This window comes from Ptychodera flava, chromosome 3 (genome assembly GCF_041260155.1).
Source record: "Ptychodera flava strain L36383 chromosome 3, AS_Pfla_20210202, whole genome shotgun sequence".
Lineage (NCBI taxonomy): Eukaryota > Metazoa > Hemichordata > Enteropneusta > Ptychoderidae > Ptychodera > Ptychodera flava.
Genome location: NC_091930.1, coordinates 25,946,527 through 25,970,427, shown reverse-complemented (window position 1 = coordinate 25,970,427; position 23,901 = coordinate 25,946,527). Strand labels below are relative to the sequence as shown.

At 37.4% G+C, this 23,901-nt stretch overlaps 2 protein-coding genes across 4 annotated transcripts in view; both read right to left on the bottom strand.

Moving 5' to 3' along the window:
* Positions 1-1,973: 1,973 nt before the first annotated feature.
* LOC139129797 (uncharacterized) lies at positions 1,974-6,541 on the bottom strand. Its single transcript, XM_070695483.1, has 4 exons — positions 6,209-6,541; positions 5,762-6,058; positions 3,027-3,296; positions 1,974-2,596 (listed from the first exon to the last, which is right to left on the bottom strand). Exons 1-4 carry the CDS (start codon positions 6,240-6,242, stop codon positions 2,226-2,228), a joined length of 972 nt encoding a protein of 323 aa, XP_070551584.1. The 5' UTR covers positions 6,243-6,541; the 3' UTR covers positions 1,974-2,225.
* A 6,745-nt stretch (positions 6,542-13,286) lies between these two features.
* Positions 13,287-23,901, bottom strand: part of LOC139129796 (B-cell receptor CD22-like) — a 26,219-nt gene continuing 15,604 nt past the window's right edge. The window contains exons 2-14 of one of the 3 annotated variants that reach the window (XR_011551681.1): positions 22,782-23,063; positions 21,471-21,752; positions 20,767-21,033; positions 19,814-20,074; positions 19,187-19,498; positions 17,294-17,436; positions 16,300-16,337; positions 15,595-15,644; positions 15,402-15,441; positions 14,738-14,853; positions 14,530-14,572; positions 13,977-14,051; positions 13,287-13,750 (exon numbers count right to left, since the gene is read on the bottom strand). Coding sequence is in view for 1 of the 3 variants with exons in the window: in XM_070695481.1 (XP_070551582.1) it covers positions 13,743-13,750; positions 13,977-14,051; positions 14,530-14,572; positions 14,738-14,853; positions 15,402-15,441; positions 15,595-15,644; positions 16,300-16,337; positions 16,997-17,012; positions 17,314-17,436; positions 19,187-19,498; positions 19,814-20,074; positions 20,767-21,033; positions 21,471-21,738 (1,617 nt within the window). In the remaining 2 variants the exon portion in view is untranslated. Of the gene's footprint in view, positions 13,751-13,972; positions 14,052-14,529; positions 14,573-14,737; positions 14,854-15,401; positions 15,442-15,594; positions 15,645-16,299; positions 16,338-16,996; positions 17,013-17,287; positions 17,437-19,186; positions 19,499-19,813; positions 20,075-20,766; positions 21,034-21,470; positions 21,753-22,781; positions 23,064-23,901 lie in introns of those variants that run through there. The other 2 variants (XM_070695481.1, XR_011551682.1) reach the window with 2 other exon arrangements.

Here is a 23,901-nt window from a genome sequence, read left to right as displayed (position 1 = left end):
CTGACTTGGCTGATGGGGAATTGATACTGTCTGGCAGGAAAAGGGTTCATTACAAGTCCTCTTAGAGGACTACTTTAAGCTGCCATACTAATTACAAAAGGTCATTAAAATGAATCAATTAGTAGTTAATCGACAGGATGCTGCCAAATATTTTTGCATCCTATCCTAACACTGACAGATTATCACTAGTACCATATTACATAAAGTTTGATGCAGTACTTTGGACATTCACCCTAAAAATCCATTATGTAAATCCAAACTACCAATCAATATATATATATATATATATATATATATATATATATATATATATATATATATATATATATATATATATGCGTGATACCACTAAGTGTCATTGATTTGTATTTACAACACAGTGAGATCAAAATCTGAACCAAGTTTCATCAAATTTAACGCAGTCTTTGTGGATATATCACTCTAATTAGGAAAGATCGTTACATAATTATGCAATTACAAATCGATTAGTTTTACACTGATAAATGTCTTTTTCACTGTTAAAACAATTTGAGCACAACATCTGTAACAAGTTTCATGAACTTTGTTGAACTATTTCTTGACATATCAGCCTAATTACCAAAATTCATTAAATATGCAAATAAGCATAATTGATAAGAAACGGCTACATATCTTTGCACGCCATTAGACTACTTGAAGGAAAAAATCTGTACCAAGTTTCATTAAATATGATGCAACATTATTAGACATATGACAATAATTATGATAGTTAATTAAATATGTAAATTAGAAATTAATTGACATGATACTCCTTAATATGTTAACATAGTATTATAATATTGACAGATCAACATCTGCACAACGTTTCATAAACTTTAAAACAGTATTTCTGGAGATTAACAATGGATTTACATGATACTGCTAATTGTCTTTTTACACTATTGTAGGGCTATGTGCGAAAATTTGTACCATTTGTTTCAGTAAATCCAATGCAGTATATTCTACACATCACCCTAATGCAAATTAACAATTAATTGATGCAATACTGACATATGTCATTGACTGATATAGGAACTCTATGTGAAAATCATCTGCACTAAGTTTCATCAAATTTGGCACAGTTGTACCAGAAACAGCGCTCTAATCCAGAATTATGCAAATTAGCACTAATTATGCATGCCACACAAATATAAATGTCCCTGCATATGTATGCAATAGTGTAGTATCCTTGTACCAAGTTTAAAAAGAATTGACAAAGGCATATCTCAGATATCTGCATTCATGATCCCCTATGCATGGAAACAGCATATATATTAATGCCATCCTTGAACCCCCGTGGATCATATCTGGGGACCCTGTGGATGGATATCAAATAAGGAAAAAAAACGGCCGTCACACAGCTATTTTTGATCGAATCATTACAAAATCGGCGTGCATATATATGTGATAGGGACTAATATATGTACCAACTTCCAATGCAATTGCGCTCGGCATCGCTGAGAAATGTACGTGAACGAACGCAGAATCGTCAAATATAAGAAACAAAATGGCTGCCACACAGCCATTTTAGACCGGATCAAAACAAAAAATCAATGTGCATAATTATAACATATAGAGTAATATATGTACTAAGTTTGAACGAAATCGCTTCTAGCATCAATGAGAAATTTGCGTGAAAATATGCACCGACATCAAATGCAGGAAACAAAATGGCCGCCAGATGGCCATATTGGTTCGGATCGTAAAACGAATGGATTTGCATATGTATGGCATTGGTAATAATCCTTGTACCAAGTTTGAACGAAATCGCTCTAGGCGTCTCTGAGATATCTGCGTGAACGGACGCACGCACGGGCTGACGGACGAACGCACGGACATGACCAAACCTATAAGTCCCCCGGACGGTGTTCGTGGGGACTTATAACCGACCAAATTAAATGAAAACTGTGTTTATTTATAGAGCGTCTTCGTTACCGAAAATGGCTGGAAAATTTGCACGTATCCTAAAAGTGTTGTCGCTTAATGATCAGAACAGAACAACCGCAAAGTTAATAATTCAGTATACATACATATGCATAGATATGCTTCCGTCAAATGTGGTGTTTTCTCTCAGCGTTTACCTCATGTGTGGCGGTAGAGTTGGCAGCGTTAATAAAGGCTAGGAGTAAACTTTCTAGATCGAATAATTGTTAATTGTGCACTTACAAATACTTCTCAGACTGCAATTATCGCAATCAAGTAGAATTTCATGTAGACAGTAGTTTTTCAAAACCAAATTCAAAAAGGCTACTTGCTGAATTACCAATTTTAATCCTCCTTCTGATTAGTCTCGTTTGTTGATCATCAGGTTTTATATTGTTCGATGCTATACAGGTGTATCTCCCAAAATACGAACCATCGGCAACGGTCACTCTCAGAATGCTCATGACATACTTATCGCCGGTGATGACCTTCACTGTAATCTCTCTTTTTGCTTCATCGCCTGGGATGAGACCATTGTTATGATCAAACCACATTATTGTAGGTGTTGGCATTCCACTAACCAAACAAAGCATCTCTACAGAGTCACCTTCATTTGCAAGAAGTACACTGTATCTTAAATCAATTTTAGGAGATTCTGAAAGGAAAGATATATTGTTTGTTGCTTGTTTGTTTGTTTGTTTGTTTGTTTTGTTTGTTTTTTATATTTTCGTAGAATTATTTTGTCATGTCGGTCACAAACTTACTTTTGCATCAGCTGATCATTTAAGTTACAGCCATCACAGATGCCATAGGGTCATCACTGACATGACTTCACGAGAATGTGAGCAAACAGGGTGAATTTGATCAAACAACTAAGCCTACTTTCCTCCTTTATAATTCCTTTCTGTCGCTGTAACTTTGCACACTGACTATAAAAAGAGCCCGCCAATTCGTAGCCGCCACTGTCAAAAGACGAATTCAAAACCCGCCCATAAAAACATTTTGTAAAAAAATTTGTAGTGACCGCAGCTTCGAACTTTGCTAAAGCCTAATATCACCAGAATGGTTTTCAAAAAAGCTAGTACCTGGGACATCGATGCGTATGTCTACTTTGCATGATGACGTCGGTGGTCGTAGAGTATGATGTTGTAACTGGCAATCCAGCGCCGCTCCTTTCTCTACGTTCTCTCTCCAGAAATGGACAAGTGATACAGCTGCATTGGAGACGACTACACCATTCATAATCCATGTCGATATACGTTGAGACAGAGCTTTTCTCATTGTACAGTTGAAAACCACTTCTCCATTTTCTATTTCTGTGTAGCCTGGCCAAACGCCACACTCTGGTCCACTGGCTGCAAAATAGCGTATATATAAAATAGACAGCATTTTACGAGTGGTATACCCACAAACTAATGGGAGTGAGGTCAAAAGTTAAGTTATAAATGTGGCAATAAATTATTTTTAGGGTAATAGTTAGAAATTCGAGCTTAGAAACTCAGGGGGAAAATGATTAAAAATAAGCTCCCGATTTTATCTTCACTCCATTCCCTTTTATTTCAGTATATCCTATTACTATCAACATATTCAACAGCCTTGGTGATGCCTATGTGGACGGAACAGTTGATTAATGATAGGGAGAGGAAGCAATCACCTTCAGCATATGAAGCACTAAATATAACCTGTACTCCACGGGAACATGTTTCAATCGGGATGCGATGTTTAATATAAATGTTCGAATGGTAATGCCCTACAGGCACTGGTTACTTTATAATGTTAATATTTATTGTTGAATGTTGTTGTTTCCCGCCTTTTTTCACAATACAAACACATGACGTGCTACCTTGTTGACATTGTACACGTTATAGTAGTTCCATTACTAATCAAAATATATTATTTGATAATGCATTCGTAAACAAAAATTCGTATGATATGCCACGAAATTAAAATTACATTATAATAATTCTACAATTGACGAAGTGATTTTAGAAGAGGAAAGCACGACATTAGCTGTCAATATCATGTCTTAGGGTCCATATACTGACACATACATTGCTCGCGATCACTCTGAACCGACAATTGGGTCAGACAACCCAAAGACCTGACCCCCGTTTGACACCCGACTAAATTCTAATTGTAAGCGGTCGAAAATTGTGAAAGAGATTTGAAAAGAGTGGAAATGTATTTTGTCGGAACGTTATTAGTTACTCAGTACTATAATTACTAAATGTCTGTGTTTTGTGTAAGGTAATATAAGTTTGACGTCATCCCAGCTGTGCAACTAACAAGGAACACTTTCCCTCCCTCTCATTAATTACCGACCAGTCGACGTTCAGCTAGGCTGCACATTGGATCTAATTTTGTTTCTGCAATCATATAGTTGACTTATATGCAAAATGAAATGAGGGGACTTTGTCACCCATGTGTATACATATGTTAGTGTGAACCGTTAGAATCGCTCAAGTAAAGAATATACTTAAAATACGGTTAAAATAAGAATAAAAGGGATTGAATATGCCTAGTTAGCAAAATAGTACGGGGTAGCAGGAAGCAGGAAGCAAAATGTCTAAATCACGGAGGAGAGGAGCGTCGAGCAGTTGTCTTGTTCTGCGTGGTCTTCATGTCGTCTAGGGTTCTCCTCCAAGTATGTATGTACGTGTTATGATATCAATCTGACGTTGGATAATGGCTGTGAGTATTTCAAAATTCAAGCTACATTCTGACTTCAACATACATAAGATTCCCCATGCTGGTGATAAACGACGCTGACGCCACAGCCCACACCAATTAAGTATTCATAACATGACTGGCGCAAACGTGCAGGTGTAAACAATAGGTTAAAATAAGAATAAAAGGGACTGAAAATCTACGTTCTGGAGTGCATCGACGGAGGAGGATCGACCTTGGAGGAGAACCCTAGACGACATGAAGACCACGCAGAACAAGACGACTGCTCGAAGGTCCTCTCCTCCGTGATTTAGACATTTTGCTTCCTGCTTCCTGCTACCCCCGTACTATTTTGCTAACTAGGCATATTCAACCCCTTTTATTCTTATTTTAACCGATTGTTTACACCCGCACGTTTGCGCTAGTCATGTTATGAATACTTAATTGGTGTGGGCTTTGGCGTCAGCAATGTTTATCATCGTCATGGGGAATCTTATGTATGTGGAAGTTAGAATTTAGCTTGAATTTTGAAATACCCACAGCCCTTATCCAACATCAGGTCGATATCAAATGTATGTATGTATGTATGTATGTATGTATGTATGTATGTATGTATGTATGTATGTATGTATGTATGTATGTATGTATGTATGTATGTATGTATGTATGTATGTATGTATGTATGTATGTATGTATGTATGTATGTATGTATGTATGTATGTATGTATGTATGTATGTATGTATGTATGTATGTATGTATGTATGTATGTGTATATATATATATATATATATATATATATATATATATATATATATATATTATATATATATATATATATATATATATAACCTATCCGAAGGAGATACTCTATGTGTTTTAATGTTTTCGATACATTTCTTGAATGCCTACATATTACATTTGAAGTATATGTGAAATCACAATACAATGCCATTGTCACCGAGACAACAACTCCAAGCATATACAACAATGTGTAGACAATGTGATTTGGGCAACTCAATGAACGGGCTTTCCAACGATATGGCTTCGAATAAAAAAAAGAATACGTTTGGAGCGTTTCAGTGTCTGACCAGTTGAGTATTGGCCAGTCAGCTCATTTACGAAACTGTTAAGCGCATATTATGTGAGACTTACCGATGACGTAGATAGATGCAGGAGCCCTTACACCAATCCCTAGCTGATCACCGCCGTCATAGTTATTTCCATTGTTCGTCTCCACGCGGAATATACGGAGATTGTACTCGGCGTTAACCTCATATTGAAGGACGATACCAACGACGGTACTTTCGATTGTCATCGTCACAACGCATTTCCAATTTCCACCATGAGTGAAACATGACGTAAAACGACAGTCATCGTGCCCACAGTTTAGCTCTGTTCTGTTGTTAGGCCTCCAATATGGGATTACAACGTGGGAGGCATGGGTGACGACTGTTCAGTAAATATAAATAATTCGAACGTTAAATTTTAAAATAACCGTTTTCCCCTGCACAGTAAGACCATTAAACGATCGCGAAAACGTTACGTTCGCGTCTCAATTCACAATAAGAATCAAAACCCGATAGGAGAGGTTTATCTTACCTGCAAGAGCTAACACATTGACGACAGTGAACATGTTGAAATGAAATCTCAGTGACGATCAAGTAGTTGTTGTTTGCCTTCAACGCACGTACACGTATATGCTCTCCTGCATATACTATTTGAGGGATTTTCCTTCGTAGAAGGTTGGACGTACAACGTACTTTCCGTAAGGGGATCGATGACACTAACGCGAGATGCAAGTCGGGAAAAGCGATTTTCTCTCAAGCAAGTATATAGGTGGCGCTATTCATCAGGACAGTACTAAAATATTCCGTCCCGGGTATAGGAATATGTTCAAATTAGTTACGTAACAAAGTGAACGGAGACACAATATTTTACCGTAACGACTATTATTATTATAATCCACTCATGATTTTGATTTATATCTAGACTTTTTTTTCTTATTCACTAATGGTATTTAATTATTGGATGCGGACAACATATAGTCCCCGTTATAATACGCCCATTATTAAAAATAAAAAAACAATCATATCTATTATATATTTAAGCCATTAAATTTAAACAATTAAGATCGACAAATCTAAAATTTTTACGGATGTTGACATCACAACTGGATTATTGGTTCGATGAAATTCAAGAAAATGTCAATTTTTGTACATGTTTTAGCGGTTTTTGCTAACAAAGTCGGAATTTAATGTCTTAGTATACTAAACTTGGCAAATACATTGCATATGAATAAAGGACGGCTGCAATAGAGTCCCAAAACAAAAGAGTGTTTGTTGATTCATCAGGCACTATTAACTCTTATACCCCCAGACTCACACACTGTGACCTTTAACCAAATGATCGATTGCTTTATTAATGTATAATGTGGTGAACATAAGACCTAATCATCACGTGAAGGTTTGCCGAAGCCAGTAGATGAATCGCTACCAGGTCCCCTGTTTATACCAATGTTCATCATTCATATCAACGTTCAGTACATGGAGGTTATAGCCCACATTGTCTCCCGGTGATGTTATTTTGTTGCTGGTCATTGCCAGCCATTTTATTGATTTCCCCGGTATCGTCGCTATCTGGCATTCTCCCGCTCTACACGTTTGAACATTTCGTTGTGTTGGGTCTTAACCAATGAGGCTATTTTTATTGCAAAATAGGACATAATTATATATAAGGGGTATGAGGGATATGATAAAGACTATAACAGATATTACAGAAAGGTGCAGTATGTATCATCACTTTCTTTAGTTTGCATTCTACATATCATAATTTTTGCATTGGTCATCGATAAACACTAAAGAATGATCCTGGATGTTTGATTAAGCCAAGTATCAGTTGAAATGCCTGAGAAAACTTTACATTGGATTGCACAATTGACTTACGAGTTCACTAGGGTGCACCAAGTGAACTTGTCTGGATTTTGATTGGCCGCCAAAATTTACATGATCACGTTTACATCCGCAATTGTCACATCAAATAAAACAATGGTAGACAATCATATAATGACTATAGTTTCGATGGTAGTTTATTATTTTACGAAGGTTTTTTCAGAAGCGAAATGATGAATATCGTCATTCATTTAGTTCTAGACTTGTTTGAAAGCCAAAAATTAACGGGCGCCGCTTGCCGAGTTCATTAATTTTGGCTTTCTTCTCGCTCGCGCCCTAAATAAAGGTTAATAGTCAGGGCGGAGTCTGTGATTTCCATTATATTATCAACGAACCCAAGAAAACCGTCAAAATTTGCGAATAATTTCATAGCGAACGACAATTGGGCCCGGAACTGAGCAATACGCGACGCACTATCATGCGCGCTTAAAAAAAAATGGCAAATCCAGAGATGTTTACAGAAAAAAATGTATCTCAACTTGGCGGCCCACAAGTGTTCCATTTTATTTTGTGATTGACTATGATTTACGTTTCTGCTGTAAATTTACAATACTTTGAGTTGTTTATCTTATTATTCATATTCACGGGCATGTAAACAAACCATTACTGTGTGTTTGTGGTCAGTCACGTGGTTCAGCTCGGCAATTCAAAATGCGACGGGCAGGGCATGGTAATATAAATCTAATTCGAACTTAATTAAAAACAGGGTCATTATAACCGTAGTATATTTTAGTTATGACTGTGAAGATATTTATGACTGCAAATGTGTCATAAATATTCATTTTGGCACTCCTCCAGTACAATACCTTTCAATGTATTCCACCAGATGGTACGGGCCAATAGAGAGAATTCATCGCTAAACGATACAACCTGATACGATACAACGATACAATCTGATCACCTATACACCAGGCAGGTAAGGGTGATTTGACCGCCGCAAATAATATACAGTGACTTATTTTTTCATGAAATTCCAAGACAAAATGGCCACATATTATGGCCTTGACAACAAAAGAAATCTCCCTGTGATTTGCGGAAGTTTTTTGAAAAATACACAGGACAGAAAATTCAGTATTTTGGAGCGTCATTTGACACATTTTTTTCAATTTTAGTTTTGGGGGTAATGATTAATACGATCTCTACGAGCTCTATAAACCATTTCTTTGTAAGGCTGCACAAAAGTGGAATTATGATCGACGTCACCTCTAAAAGCTAGAAGGGGAGGCTGTTTACAACACAAACTAGTTATGCTTTCCAAAGTATGCAAATAAGGTAAATTACAATGTTGAAAACAAATATCCATACTCACCAAGCCCTGGTCCTAAATTTTAAGCATATATTTCACACAACTGGGTCATTTCGAGATATTCATCTTCAGATTTTAAATTTCCCATTATTTTTGCATGTTTAATCATAATCATAATTATTGATGAACTTTGGGTCCACGGTGACATTGCTTGTGCTTTCCAAAAGTCGAGTTGGACATGGTTAGCTTGGTTAGCATGGTTAACTTCTGAATGCAGAGTTAGTAGGTCAACATTGTCGACAACGGCATGTACAATTCACACGGCATTTCTTCGTGATCTGGACGGTGAGCCCTCAAGTGTGACAAACCAGAATTCTGTCGTTTACCAAACACGGCCAAAGTAATATGGATTAGAGTGACGCCTGTTAGTCTTTTATTAACTGAGATAAGGGGTTTCACAAACGGTCAGTTTATAGGTTGTTGTTTTAAACGTACACTACATTCTGATCAGATTTTAAACACAAAGTTAAAACTGTGATAATTGAAAAATAGACTAATTAACCTAGAAAGATAACGAAATGGATACGATTTTAACATATATAATGTTAAATAACTTACGGTAAATATGCAAAACGTTTTTATTTTAAAGATCACGCTGGTTTTATTTTTGCAGGTAAGGTAAGGTGTCTCTGGCGGGGTTAGTGCTTGTCTGAGCCTTACAGTTTTTTTTTTAATGTGTACGTTTAAAACAACACGTTGCACATTATTAAGTGACCTGTATTTGAAACCCCTCATCTCAGCAAATAAAGGACAAACAGGCGTCGCCTGAATTCCTTAAAAAATGCACCTCTACAGAACAGATGACCTTGAATTCGGACACGTCGTTATTCATCAATTTATAGTGTTTGATGGAACTAAGGATTACTTTTAGATTTAGATTAACCCTTTGAATGCTGTAATTTTTCCCCTGTAAAATTTTAGTGCTACATTTTACCATTCTTTATTGATTTTTTTTTTCTTAATTGTTTGGTACGCTTGGCCAAAATGGACATCAGTTTTCATAGCTGTAGTTTTTTTTATCAAAATATGGTAATATCAGACCAAAAATTAATTGGTTACATTTTATTAAGACGAGAGAAATTGACTTTGGGGCTCAAGTAGTTGAAAGCATTCCGTCATTAAATTAGTCTTCCCTTATGCGTGTCGTTTGATTTCAACCTTGCTTGCAACGACATTTCCCAATTTAGTTCTTCAGTCGGGTTTCTAGACATGCGGTCACTGGGAAAAATGATTCAGTGCGTATTTTACGTATGTCGACGTATATGGAGCTAAAAATTATGGTATACTTAATGTATGTCTTAGCATATGGAACATTTAATCCGTTGATATACGTAGAGTGCAGCTATGTAGAACAAGGGTATATATGATGCAGATCTTGGCACACAAAGTGAACACAGTATTTAAGCAATAACCCCGCCGCAGGAGGGTATACAAGAGATTTTGGTACAATGCGCGACATATAGCACTCGCCTATCGGCTCGTGCTATATGGAGCGAATTGTACCAAAATCGAGTGTATACCCGACTGCGAAGGGGGTTATTGCTATTATATTATATCAACTTGTGTGTCTTTGTCGTCTTGGTCCGGCATTTTCGTCAGTTTCAGCCCAAAATGCAGAAAAGGACGTCTGAGAGATCGAACGTCGGAAAATCATCGCCCGAGACCGAGCATTTTTATAAGTTTGGATTACGTTGACAACACACGAACACAATATCCTACGATAACATACGCATTACGTTAATCAAAATTTCCTTAATATTTACATGCAACACGAACTGCTTCAGACACAGAAATGGGTCAAGAGTTCAAAGCAAAAGCAAAAGAAAAAGTAACAATTTTTTCGTAAATTTACATAAAAACAATAGCGCTGGCTTTTTTGGCGTGTAGGCCTACACTAAAATAGATTTGTCTTATTCACTGTCAGTCCGGGTGTGCGCCAACCGTCGTAACATTCAGACAGAGGAGGAGTGGTGAGTGTTAGCCTACAGGTTCTATTTTGGATGGATATTTTGGATGGATAATTTGTGCCAGAAAACGTGCAGTTTGAAATAATCCAGACATGGATAACGGCGACTGTAAGAACAGTTGTAATATGCGAGCAGAGTGTGTTGCCCGGATTCAGCGCTAGCGGAGCTGGACGCTGACACAGCGATTTTCGTCGCAGTCGCCAGGAATGATCGCATTGTTATTTTGAACTTCTTCAAGTTCTTGGCTACATCGTTAGAACACCCTGGTCTGTTACAGCCCAAACTCTAGGAAGGAATATCTGACGTACCGTTACTGTGAGGAAGTTTCAATTTATTTGTGTATGAACGAATAGTAGCTTCGTTTTGAAGAGCGGTATGTCGCGTCTCGACTCCTGAATCGATCAAGCAAACTACACAGTGCGCTGTTTACCCTATACAATTTTGTACATCATCATACCAAAATAAATGTGTTGCTTCGGAGATTTCTTTCATCATAGACCGCTTTTTTCACCAAGAGGTGAGTTACAGAACAATACTTTATCTCTGTATCGAAATTCGAACTCGGTCTTTGAAACAAAGCGGACTGTTTCGGATTAAGTTCAGAGCCACATCGTTCAAATGCACTCAAATGCAATTTTCAAAAAATGCTAGTTTAGGGGCCCGTTTTACCACCGCTGTCAGTGCTAAAACAATATTTTAGCATCGCTCTCGTCCAATCAGAATGGCGCATGGTAGCATGATATAATAATTTTGAATTTATTAGTATGCGTACATGTGTACTAACGTATTTGACACATGTACAGAATCAGTATATGTGTATACATTGTTGTATATCAAGCATTTTGCCCAGCGGGTATAGTAAATGATGCGATGAAGGTCATAAGTACGCCCTCATTTGGACATCATTGATGCAACTTTATCTAAATCCCATATGTTTAGGTAATCATTATCAGAAATGCAACAACCGGCACGGAGAGGAGCACGCTGTCACCGCCAGCTACAAATCAAAAATCGTCAACCTGGCGTCACAACAGATATACACACAGCGATATTAACCTTTATGTTTTCACGAGTTAACAAGCTATCGTGAAAGGTTAAGTTTATCGACCCACGCTAATCATCTTGTAATTGTGCTAGACTAAGGCATAATTTATGGCGGTCACAGAATATACCCCAATTACACTAAAATACACAGAAGCTGATAAGGCTTTGGACAGCTCTCATTTTGGGTCACACAACGAGACGTGTACATCAAAGAAAGGGACAAGATTTTGAGTTGAAAAACATATATATTGTTCATTGATTGTGATTACTGAAAATTATAACCAAACTCCAAAACAACTGCCTCTTTTCAAATTCCATATTGATATAGAAATCGATCCAATTTCATGTTAATTATTAAGGTGGAAGACTGTGATTAATATTCATAAACTCGGCTGGCTGTATCCCAGGTGCAGCCTACTTTTCTGAATGAGGTCAAGGGTTTATCACAAATTGCCGAAAGAGAAGGCATCACAGACTGTAGCTCATAGGAAAACGCTGTCCTGCTCTTCAAAAAAAACCCAAAACAAAACAAAAAAGCAAAGAACGCCAATGCAAGGCCAGGCTATACAGCAGCCCTCTCTCTCTCTCTCTCTCTCTCTCTCTCTCTCTCTCTCTCTCGCCCTCTCTCTCTCTCTCTCTCTCTCTCTCTCTCTCTCTCTCTCTCTCTCTCTCTCTCTGAAATACTGTAAAAGTTCTCCTTCAACTCACCGAAGACAAATAAATGATGTCGAAGTAATGCCGATAGGTAAAGCAATAACTGATAACAGTAATCTAGAACCATCTGTACTCCAAACAGTGTTATCAATTATCCTGGATTTTTGGGGGTTTGTTGTTTGAATTCTAGGCTAATGAAATACATGTAGAATTATGCCATACAAGACATAAATCGTCTGTCAGAGCACAGTGTGTCGAACGTACAACAGGGGGCCTCAAACATGAGGAACAAACGTGTCATACATGAAAATGAGATTGTATGATAAAGGTGATACATTTATTAGGATGATTCTTTTATTTTGTTTGTTTCTCATCTCCGGATGAATAATCGTGCAGGGCGGGCGGTCGCAATAAAAAAACAAGTACCAAAAATCTCCTGTATTTGTTTCAGTTCAATGTTCTCTCCATTCAGTCTCTCCATGTTTTAAGTACAAAAGCATGTGTTTGTTTCAGTTCCACGTTCTGTCCATTCAGTCACTGCAATATCTTGTCTTTCAGTTCAGTGTTCTGTGCTCTCTGTCCTTTCAGTCTGAGTCGCTGCCGATTTGATGATGGTGGTGCTGTTGCTAGGATGATAGCCTCAGAGGCGGTGCAACTATTTTTTTATTTTCATGTCGGAGCTGAAATTTACGGTCGGTCGGGAGAGGAGAAACACAAAAATAAAAATTGTCGCCCTTACGTGCACTGTGCGTTTTTCACAACGCATCTATGTTCAGCGTTAAATCTGTGTTAACATTATCTTAAAAACATAGTGTGCACAAAATCAGCCGTTCTGTATGGTTGGCAACGAAAATAACTTACAGAAAAGTTAATGTTTAAGATAAATGAGTCAAACAAGAATTCTTGTATGCAATCCTTAAACATAATGAACAATGACGTAGACTAACACGATTGAAACAATTGAATTTGTATGCTTTCTCCCCCCCCCTCTCTCTCTCTCTCTCTCTCTCTCTCTCTCTCTCTCTCTCTCTCTCTCTCTCTCTCTCTCTCTCTCTCTCTCCAATTTAAAATGTATTTCAATCTTTAAAAATATCGGCCAAATATGTGTATACCATAATTAAATGCTTTGGCTGTTTAAATGCCTTCCTGATAAATTAATTAAGGATAGCATTGTGCTGCTCTCCTCTTCTCTAGCTGTCGTAGTTTTTTTTTTTTTAGTTACCTGTTGAAGTAAATAAATACACGTCATGTATGTTGTACATTTATTCATTATTTATAATGTTTGGTCGATGCAAGTAATAATGCGGTGTGCATAGGTACTATTACAGTACTCTCCATGCGCAATATATTGAAATAACAGAACTTTCGAATAGCAAACACAATAATAGGTTAGTTCACAAGCGACTTTATAAGCAACACGTCGGTCGTTAGTTTTGAATGATTCTTACCTTCCTTTGAAGTGCTATCGTCGGAAGAAAGTTCGTACTCCTCAGGGATTTCGTTGATAACGATGGATTTCTGACCTGTAAAATTGTTAAAGACGATCGTTCTATTACTTTTCAACATATCTATTTTATACAGAAAAAGGTTTGGCAATAGAAAACGATGACGCATAAGCAAAATATTAGGGTTAATATTGAATAGCGCTTTGGTCAGGGAGATGTCGTTCGTTTATCGTCTATATAACTGGGAAGTCTCGGACATTGTGCACAATATGATCGCTTCCTCCGTAGAGGAACACAGTTATCACAAATAAGTCACCCTGCTTTCAAAGATGATTCGTCGTTCGAGGGGAAGGAGGAAGAGCACATCGGATCTGAGTTTTCTGAGTCACAAAACGTGTCATATATTTAGAACTGAATATCACTTATTTTATTTAAATCAATCGGTTTTTTTTTAATAAAAAGAAAGAGACTAATAATTTCTGCATATGTCAGAGTTTACATTTAACATGATGTCGAAAAACAATCTAGCATATTAGAAGATTCCCCATCTTCCTACCTGATTTCCGTTCAGGAAAGTCTACGTTTGTGTCATCGGACCTCTGAAATATGAGAATATTTTTCATTAATTTTATACTTAGATATTTCCCATTGTGATGACAAATAACACACAATATAAAGAGGGAACTGTTTTTAAGCAAATAAGAACTTTGTCGTACAAAATGATTTATATCAGACGAACGTGCAATCCGGTGTTGGATATTTACCGATTTGGCACTTTGTCTCTCAGTGTCGATGAGTTCATCGAACAGGTCATACATGTTTTTATTTTCTGCGATGTCAGCGTCTTCGTCCTTCGTTTGCTTCTCTTCATCCTGTGAATCTGAGAAAGAGTGGACAGAAAATGAGTTGCTTGAAATCAAGTCACTGCATCTGCAATAATTATGTTTGCAAAATAAAGCAAAGGAATACTTGGGATTATTTGGTTAAAGTCGGCTCTGGTTCCAGTGTTTTCAAAATAATTTTTATATGGATTGTTAAAGATGAAGTGGTTCAGTGAACTTCGTGTCAGCCAAAACATCTGTGAAACTACCATGAAAAAGGTTCATGACCTTTGAACTTAATGCAGGGGAGTCGAAATCTAGCTTAGAAATAAGTCCACTGACAATAGGCCACGTGCACAGACGTATAATCGCGCATGTGGTAATGTAGGCAACGGTATATTCTGCGATTTCTAAATTACTTCACATTCCGAAAAAGAAGATTTACACACAGGTTATACTATGCAATTTTTTGTGGCAGTTCTGTATTAGTCTTTACAAAAACAGAGTGTGCTGCAGGGCTTATCTGTCACCAGCTAGTCTAATTGCTCGCTCTAAAACCAATGATAAGATAAGATATCTACCCGATGTCAGTGGATCTACATTTTACCTTGTGACCTTTGTGCTGCATAGTACGCCGAGAATTTCTCCTGGGAACGAGAAATGAAAAAAAAAAAGAATCATGTAAGTGACCGACAGCACTGTTTCAAAATACCAACGCAGAGTTACTTTCACAAATATTTAAAACAAAGAAATATAGTTACAAGAGGTGACAAAGATATACATAATGATCTGGCACTTACTTGTTTAGGATATGGCGTTCTCTTGGACAAAGGATACAGGGTGACGTTGTCTGCATCCGAAATATTAAACGAAAAAATATCAAAATGAAGACAAGATCAGCAATATTCTTCAAATAGCACAAACATTATCTCGTCTGCTGTTCAAGCAATGAACTGTCGATTAGCGATAATTCCTGAGATTGTCCCTGTGAAATTCTGTGTGATTACAGAATGGCGTCATAGGCAACAGGTGTAAAGTGTGTTTCATGTTGTACGTTATTATCATACAACTGATTCTTAGTAAATGTCGGATGGTCATGTTGAGTTTGTAATATCATGTTGAATATCTGCATGGTACTGATATGTGCCAGGTTGCTGTTCACTCTAATGATGGCGTTACCCTAAATCGACAATAGTTAGCGACTTGCCAAATGTAGATATTATCCTTAAATAGTTTCAATGCACGTCGATTAACCTTCTGGTAATTTTGGTCACCTAATGGCCCGGTAGTAACAAATACACAGCTAATTTTCCACACTGCCAAGTAGTGAAGAGTTTTCCGTTTCTCGTTTTTTTTTTTTTTGGTTTTTTTTTTTATTGTTCACTGATTTAATTTGTTGATTATTTTTCAATCCGTTGAGGCAAAAGGCTTCGTCCAACATGATACTTGTTTCATGTTACTAAAATTCTGCTACAGAGCGTGAAACGTTGAACGTTCTACCTTACCATACGATGTGACGTCCTTCGTTTCGTCTGCGATTTTCCTGCGAATGAAGAGTAAAATCACACTTAAATGACATTCGGATAGAGTGTTAACATAGCACTACCGTTAATGAGTTCACAACGAACGCTCAGTTTAAAGCCAATCAAGGTTTGATGAGCTCAGAATAACCGGAATTTGAAGTCACTTTTAAAATTGGTTACTAGTATTTGACTTAACGCCAAACGTGTTTGTTTTTTTGTTTTTTGTTGTTGTTTATTTGTCTTTTTTCAGGAATATATCTATTTGACCTTATTATTTGGCGAGTTTCGATGTGCACCTTAATTTAAGTTGTCGAAAAAGAGGAACTGAAAACCAATTGGCTATGAACAGTCGCACAATACGCACATGATGAATGCAAATGCAAATTAACACATTTCTCTCATAACCTTGAAATGTTTTTTTTTTTCTGAAATTGTGTTCCATTCATATGTCACCAAACACAAACACAAACACAAAGCAATTAAATTTACTTTAACAACAGATCCTGATAATAACCATCCCTGACAAACGTTGTTCGTATGTTTAGCACTGAGTTAAGTGCCTTGGATGTAAAATATCAATGCTGGATTTTTACAAAATTTCTGGCCAAAGTCTGATCCTTGGTCGCATGTACCATACCTTACTGCGCGGGGGAATGTGGTATCTGTAGTGTTCACTTACTTAGAATCCGTCACGTCTGTCAAAGAGAGATACATTAAAGAAGATTAAAAAATGAAAGGAAGAATGCAAACTAAGCAATTGATAGAGACTTAGTACACATTTAAACATAGATCGATTCAAAGTTACTAGGAATTATAAATTTAGTTGCTTTTTTAAGTTTTGACACATTCAATCTGGTAATAATGAACTTCTTGGTGGAAAGATCACCAGCCAAAAGAATGATTTTGACCATATTGCTAGTCTGGTTTGTGTTTGTTTTCTTTGTGCGTCATTGGAGACAAAATACCATACAGAGACAATGTGTCATTCGCACCTACCTGCAGACTCCTTGCTAGACTTCTTTCGATTCCGGATAAACAGATAGAGTATGGCGACACAAACGATAAGAAGTATTACGACAATGACTAAGATGACCAGCAGTAACCACCAGAGAAATGATTCTTCGAAAGAAAGAGAGAGAAAAAATCATGTAAAACAATGTAAAAAAAATAAGAAAATGCGACAACATCTGTAAGAATATCTCGATATATATCAAAATGGCCAAACAAATCAACTGCCTCTCTCGCATTTTTTTTACTTTCATGCAGTGTAATATTCAAGCAATAAACCACACTAAATGACGCCATACCAAAATATTTTGATCAGTTCAAGCGAGTGCAAATACGAAGTGAAGTGGCCGAAATTGAGTGGCATACCCGTTGCCGAATTGGATTATCGCTATTAAGCTTATATCACAATATTGAATTATATTTTTAGTGTAAAACGCCAGAAAGATCTTGTTTGTTGTAACCGTGCGATATTGTAAACAGAACATGGTCATGTTCACATTTCGACCAGTCAGATCGCAGAATTTGCGCCACCAATATACCGATGGAATATAAGAAAGGTTATATAGATGAGATTAGTTAATCTAGCAAACCTAAAAATATCCTGTTCAAGTGGTTGTCTGTCAGTGCTTGAAGCAGTGCCATTTTGAAGTCTGACTCTGTGACCTGCGTGATCACATAAGTGTTTACCTGAAAATGCGATCCAATGATTAGGCTAGTACATACGTTGACGACACTCAGAGAGCTTAAGGTAGTATGCACCTCGAAAGTGAAAGATTTAAACTTTTGCTCTAACTTTCCTCAAGGGATCTTTCAATCATTTTCTTTCAAAATCAAGAATAAAAATAGGGGGGTCACCGTGCAAATTTCCGTACTAGAGAAACAAATTACCAAAGATTTACCGATATTGGAAATCCATATGGCCGCCATCCCTGTGTTAACTCTATGGAGAAAAATAAAAATGTTCGAATTTCGAAAAACCTTTCCGGTGAAAAGTTTTCTATCACCAAGAGCTTTAAAATGAACCCCACATGTGGTATATCAGAAGAGAATTGTAAAAGTTTGAGAGTCCGAATTTCAGTCCCCGAGGTGCGTTCTACCTTAATCGCAAAGTGCCTACACGAAATACCATCTGCTACTAATGATAAGCTACAAAACACATCAATAAAATTTTGACATATCAAATAAGCACTAAAAGGTTGCAGTGATATCTCAGGCTGGCATGCGTCAGCATCAAATTTTGAACACTTTGATAATGATCACACCTTCTGCCGAGTTGCTGCAAAACGAGAGCCCTACCGTACAAGTGTTTTCAAATGAAAACCCGATGCCTACTGATAACTATCGGCTAAGATCCGGCGATGTTTACTATAGCATTACGGCTGAGATCATAAGATCTTAAATAATCAAAGCTGCTCGGAAAATATTTAAAAAAGTGAAGCGTCTTCATATTTTTCTTGCGTTTTCTTTGCTTTCACGTGAACATATCTCTGCCATACAGCAAAAATTTATATTTTTGACATCAACCCTCTATGCACACTAAGTCTGGAAATTATATCTCTCTTCCACGTGTCAGAGGTTCTGCTTTGACCGGTCGACCGGTAATGTCAAATCAATTATTCTACGAATATGACCTCAGTTAACCTAATGTTTGAATAGTGTAGATAAAAGTTACAATCTGTGTTCAGAAAACGTCGCAACGATACATAATGTAGTTCTCCCTGGTTAACAGTGGAAGGCCTGGGGTCAAGCTGCAAGCGTATATTCATAGATTACAAGCTTGTTGTTCAAATGTAGAGTTGCATATTTACTCTGCGAAGTCCTTTGGACTCCAAATTATACAAGGTTATCAAAGTTCACGTACCGCTCAGTTCCTTTCGGAGAATGTCGCCCGTGTGACTGTCCTTTCCGATCTCATTGGTTGCTGTGCAGTTATATTCACCAAAGTCTGAATCCTGTATATCTCTGATATGAAGAGTACTCGTTGAAATCGTTCCCTCTGGTTCCGGAGTTATAATTTCGCGGTTCGGTTCATCGCCTGTGATTGGCTGGTCTTTATTATCGCGCCACGAAATCGTAGCGACTGGATACGCGTCCGCCCTACAGACCAAAGTGACGTTGTCGCCTGCTTCCACTTCTAGGGTCTGGATATCGTCTGTCAGGATGGTCGGCCGTACTGAAGAAAGAGAAAGCCTGATTCGTTCAATAAATATTAAGATCATATAAAATGTTTACAAGGCCAAAATTATTTAATCTTACCTATTTCCGTTATAGACGTATTCACATCCACCAAACAATGTAAATACATTTTATCTCCAGTCTACAAGAATTGTTTCAGAGAGTGACTTATGCTTGAAAGATGGTCATTGTATGACAGATTGATTTCAGAGTAATACAAACTATCTTTTGAAGACTTGTAATGATGATAATGAAATAGATACGCCGTAGTCAAACCCAGAAAAATAAACCAAACTGAAGTAAAAAAGCGTACAATGAACGACAAGTTCTGTCATTCCTTCATCCCTCCCTTCGGTACCGTCATGGAACACATTAGCTGCAGTACAGGTGTAGATTCCGGCATGCGAAAGGTCACACTTAGGTATGTTGTACGTCTGTCCACTGGACACGTGGTCGCCATCTTTTGTCCAAGTGAAGCTGTTAGGATAAGGGTTGGCCTCGTAGACTACACACACCAAATCCACACTGTCACCACCGATGCAGTACGCATGTCCGTCGTCGACAACTGGTCGGTCTGCAGAAGACGAAGAGAGTTACAGGTGACGTCAAACGCCTACCGCTTTTGAATAAAACGACGGAATCGGGAAACCGAGGGCATATGTTTGTCAGATAGGATAAGGACATTTTGTACGTTCACCTGTCCATTATTGAAACATGACCTAATTATTATTATTCGTAATCATTTATGTTTCCACTAACAGCTATCGGCATTTTTATCTCACATACGTGTGTCATATCAATTATTCGCAAGCCCCTGATGTAAATCGCTGTGTCGCCAACGCGTCAATGCGGTTAATCTTTAGCATTTTGCCCTAGTTTCCTCCGTACATCCCTGCTACACATATGTTTTATTTTAATCAGTGGCCAAATTTTTCAAGTTGGGTAACAATTTTTGCTGAGTCATGTGTCGTCAAAGGTTGACTATAAGCCTAATTTAAGGTCATGTTCTACAGATATACACATAATTTAGTCTGCGACAGATGTGCCCGTCGACTGCTTTATTTTTATTCGCAATTATTCGATAAAATCTAATTAGAAGAGACTAACAATAAATAACAGCGCGGCTATTTCATAAAGCGATTAATGCTAGTTTTAGCGAAATAGTACTTTCAAGTACAGCTCGTACTAACCAATAGAAGTGCAAAGGAAAACAGTTTCAGCTAAGTTAATGAATTAAAGAAAACATTTTAAAATATTTGCCCTTACACTGTACATCCAAGTCTATGGTATCGACGCCATGACCTGTGTCACCAGTATAGAGCGTGTTGTTCGACTCGCACGTGTAGACGCCTGCGTGGTATCTCTGCGCACTCTCGATGGTCAGGTAAACATCGACAACAGTCACGTTTTCTGCCGTGTACTTCCACGTCGTTGTCGCCGTGGGGTTGGCATCCACCGTGCAGTTGGCTTCGTACCTGTCATTTTCTATCACCCTGGCACCGCTTATGTCCTTTATTGTCACATCCGGGCTATCTGAAACATCAGAACTTCAAGAATGCTAGTTCAACGGCCTGGGGAAACCTTAGAAATTTGATTTTTTTAATTTGGTAGGCCATTCCCATGGGTGATATAGTTTTATATATAGTTTGGTTGGTATATAGTTTATAAGCGACGGATTTTTGTTTATTATCAGCCCTTAATGTCTGGCACACACAAAGTTTGTGGTCAGAGCAAAATAGAATAGTTTTATTTTCCAGCTAGTAGAACATTATTTTGGTCAGAACGGAAACTTTGAGATAAGAACAAGTTGATACATTAGTGATCACATTTTAGTGTACGTTGTAAGGGACATTAAGAACTTATGTTCTCTCCAAGGAGAACGATGCATCTGTACGCATGAACAATATGACGCAAATGTTATTTACCGGACAAAATCCCGGTATTTTTAAATATTCACACGGGGTACTTACATTGCACATCGATGTAAGTTGAAGCCTGGCTTATCCCATAATCTCCATTGTAAAACGTGTTCGACAAGACACAAACGTACTGCCCGCCGTCTGATCGAAAAATTCCATTCATTTGTAATGTGAGTTCGCCATGGTTGAACCGGGAACCCCTCGGGTCGAGCCAGTACATTTCGGTGTCGTCGACAGGATTTCCAATTTCATCTATATCGCAGTGAGCAGCGTAGAAGTCTCCTTCAATGGCCACTGTGCCAGTCGTGTTGGTTATCATCACCACGTATGGGTCTAGAAGTTGGACATAGACAGAAGTGAGATGATGTTTCTTTATCAGTTGATAACACAGACAAAGCAATCACTCAGGGTGGTGAAAAATACCCTCATGATAACGTCAACAATCGGAAGCGATACTATAGATTAGGCCAAAAATGAAATAAAATGTTTCTCGTCCTCAAAAATGATGCGGTCATGCGAATTTTTTCCTTTTATTTATTTATTTATTTATTTATTTATTTATTTATTTATTTATTTATTTATTTATTTATTTATTTATTTATTTATTTATTTATTTATTTATTTATTTATTTATTTATTTATTTATTTATTTATTTATTTATTGAAATAAAACGTGGCAAACCTATCGTTTTTGGGGACACAAACATAGCCACCGTAAAGTAAAACGGCTGCCACTGAAAAAAAAACAAACTTGAGGAACATTTCAGAACATTTATTGAACATATCAACTGATCCATGACATGAATTCACTTGTATTGTAGATCATATGTTGTGTTCAGGGCTCTTTTTATTTTATTTGTTCCATGATTTTTTTTTTCAAAACTACGCACAGAAAAGTAATGTTTAGACATGACGCTCGCTATGACAGGAAACAACACGCTGTTTTGGCCTTAAATATCTGAAGTACTTTTCTCTGTACGCAACTCTGCGTACATCTTATATGAACATTTATAACAGCATTCCATGAAAAAGGAAGAATCAAATGTTGATAATCAGCAAGAGGGACTCTAAGAGTTAGTACTAAATGTCATACACATATTATTATTTTCCCAGCATGCCAAGCGATGCAGTATAATCCGTAACTGACAATTTGTAATTATGCATGGTGAGCGGACACTGCGTTGCATACTCTTACATAAATAGAAAGGCATATTTGTTGGAACTCCAAAAAGCAGTTGCGTGTTTTCGGTTGCGCAGTATCAAAATATTTCTGATAAGGTATCGCAATATTCTGTTTGCGAACCTCTTGCGCGCTGTACGACACGGACCACCCTCTTCCCAGGCTGATGACTTCATACTCACACTGAACATCAAGAAACAATAATGCTTTGCCGATTCCAGAACTACCGTCGTGGAGTGTGTTAGACATAATGCACTGATACTGGCCAGCATCAGCTCGGTCAAGGACGTCGATTTCCAGAAGAGCGCTGCCGTTGAATATCGTGTCGTTTTCCGGATTTATCCAGTAGACTTCGTCGATGTCAGGGGGATTTCCGTTCTGAGTAATTTCACAGAGCCCAGCGAAGTAGTCTCCCTCGATTCCGGCAGTTCCTGTCACATTCGATATGGCCAAGCTCGGTGCAACTGTGTAAGGAATGACAAGACAAACAACTTAAATATAGAGTGGGGTTAAAATCAATCTCGTGTGCATTGATACATAGATACATATGAACATAGTCACCTTATGTCCATCTGTACATCCTCAAGCCAGCCAGCCAGCTACGCATGCATACCTAGATACATAGATACTTACATTAGATACATACACATACATACATACATAGATACATACATACATACATACATACATACATACATACATACATACATACATACATACATACATACATACATACATACATACATACATACATACATACATACATACATACATACATACATACATACATACATACATACATACATACATACATACATACATACATACATACATACATACATACATACATACATACATACATACATACATACATACATACATACATACATACATACATACCTACATACATACATATATACATACATACATACATACATACATACATACATACATACATACATACATACATACATACATACATACATACATATATACATACCTACATACACATACATACATACATACATACATACATACACTACATCTACTGATTTGACATATCCATGCTGACTATATACATATAGTAGCTCACAACTCACATTGGACATTCATAGTGATGCTATCTTCGCATGTCAGTTCTGTCCATTTTTTTACGGGTAGAGTAAAGTGTTCCAAACGACAATAAAACGTTGCGCCGTTATCCCCATCATAGAGTATCGTGGTCCAGACATCTGCATACCAGTTACACGAGAGACCTCACTGCCATCTCGATACCAGACCAAGTCTCCGGGCGTCTCCTCG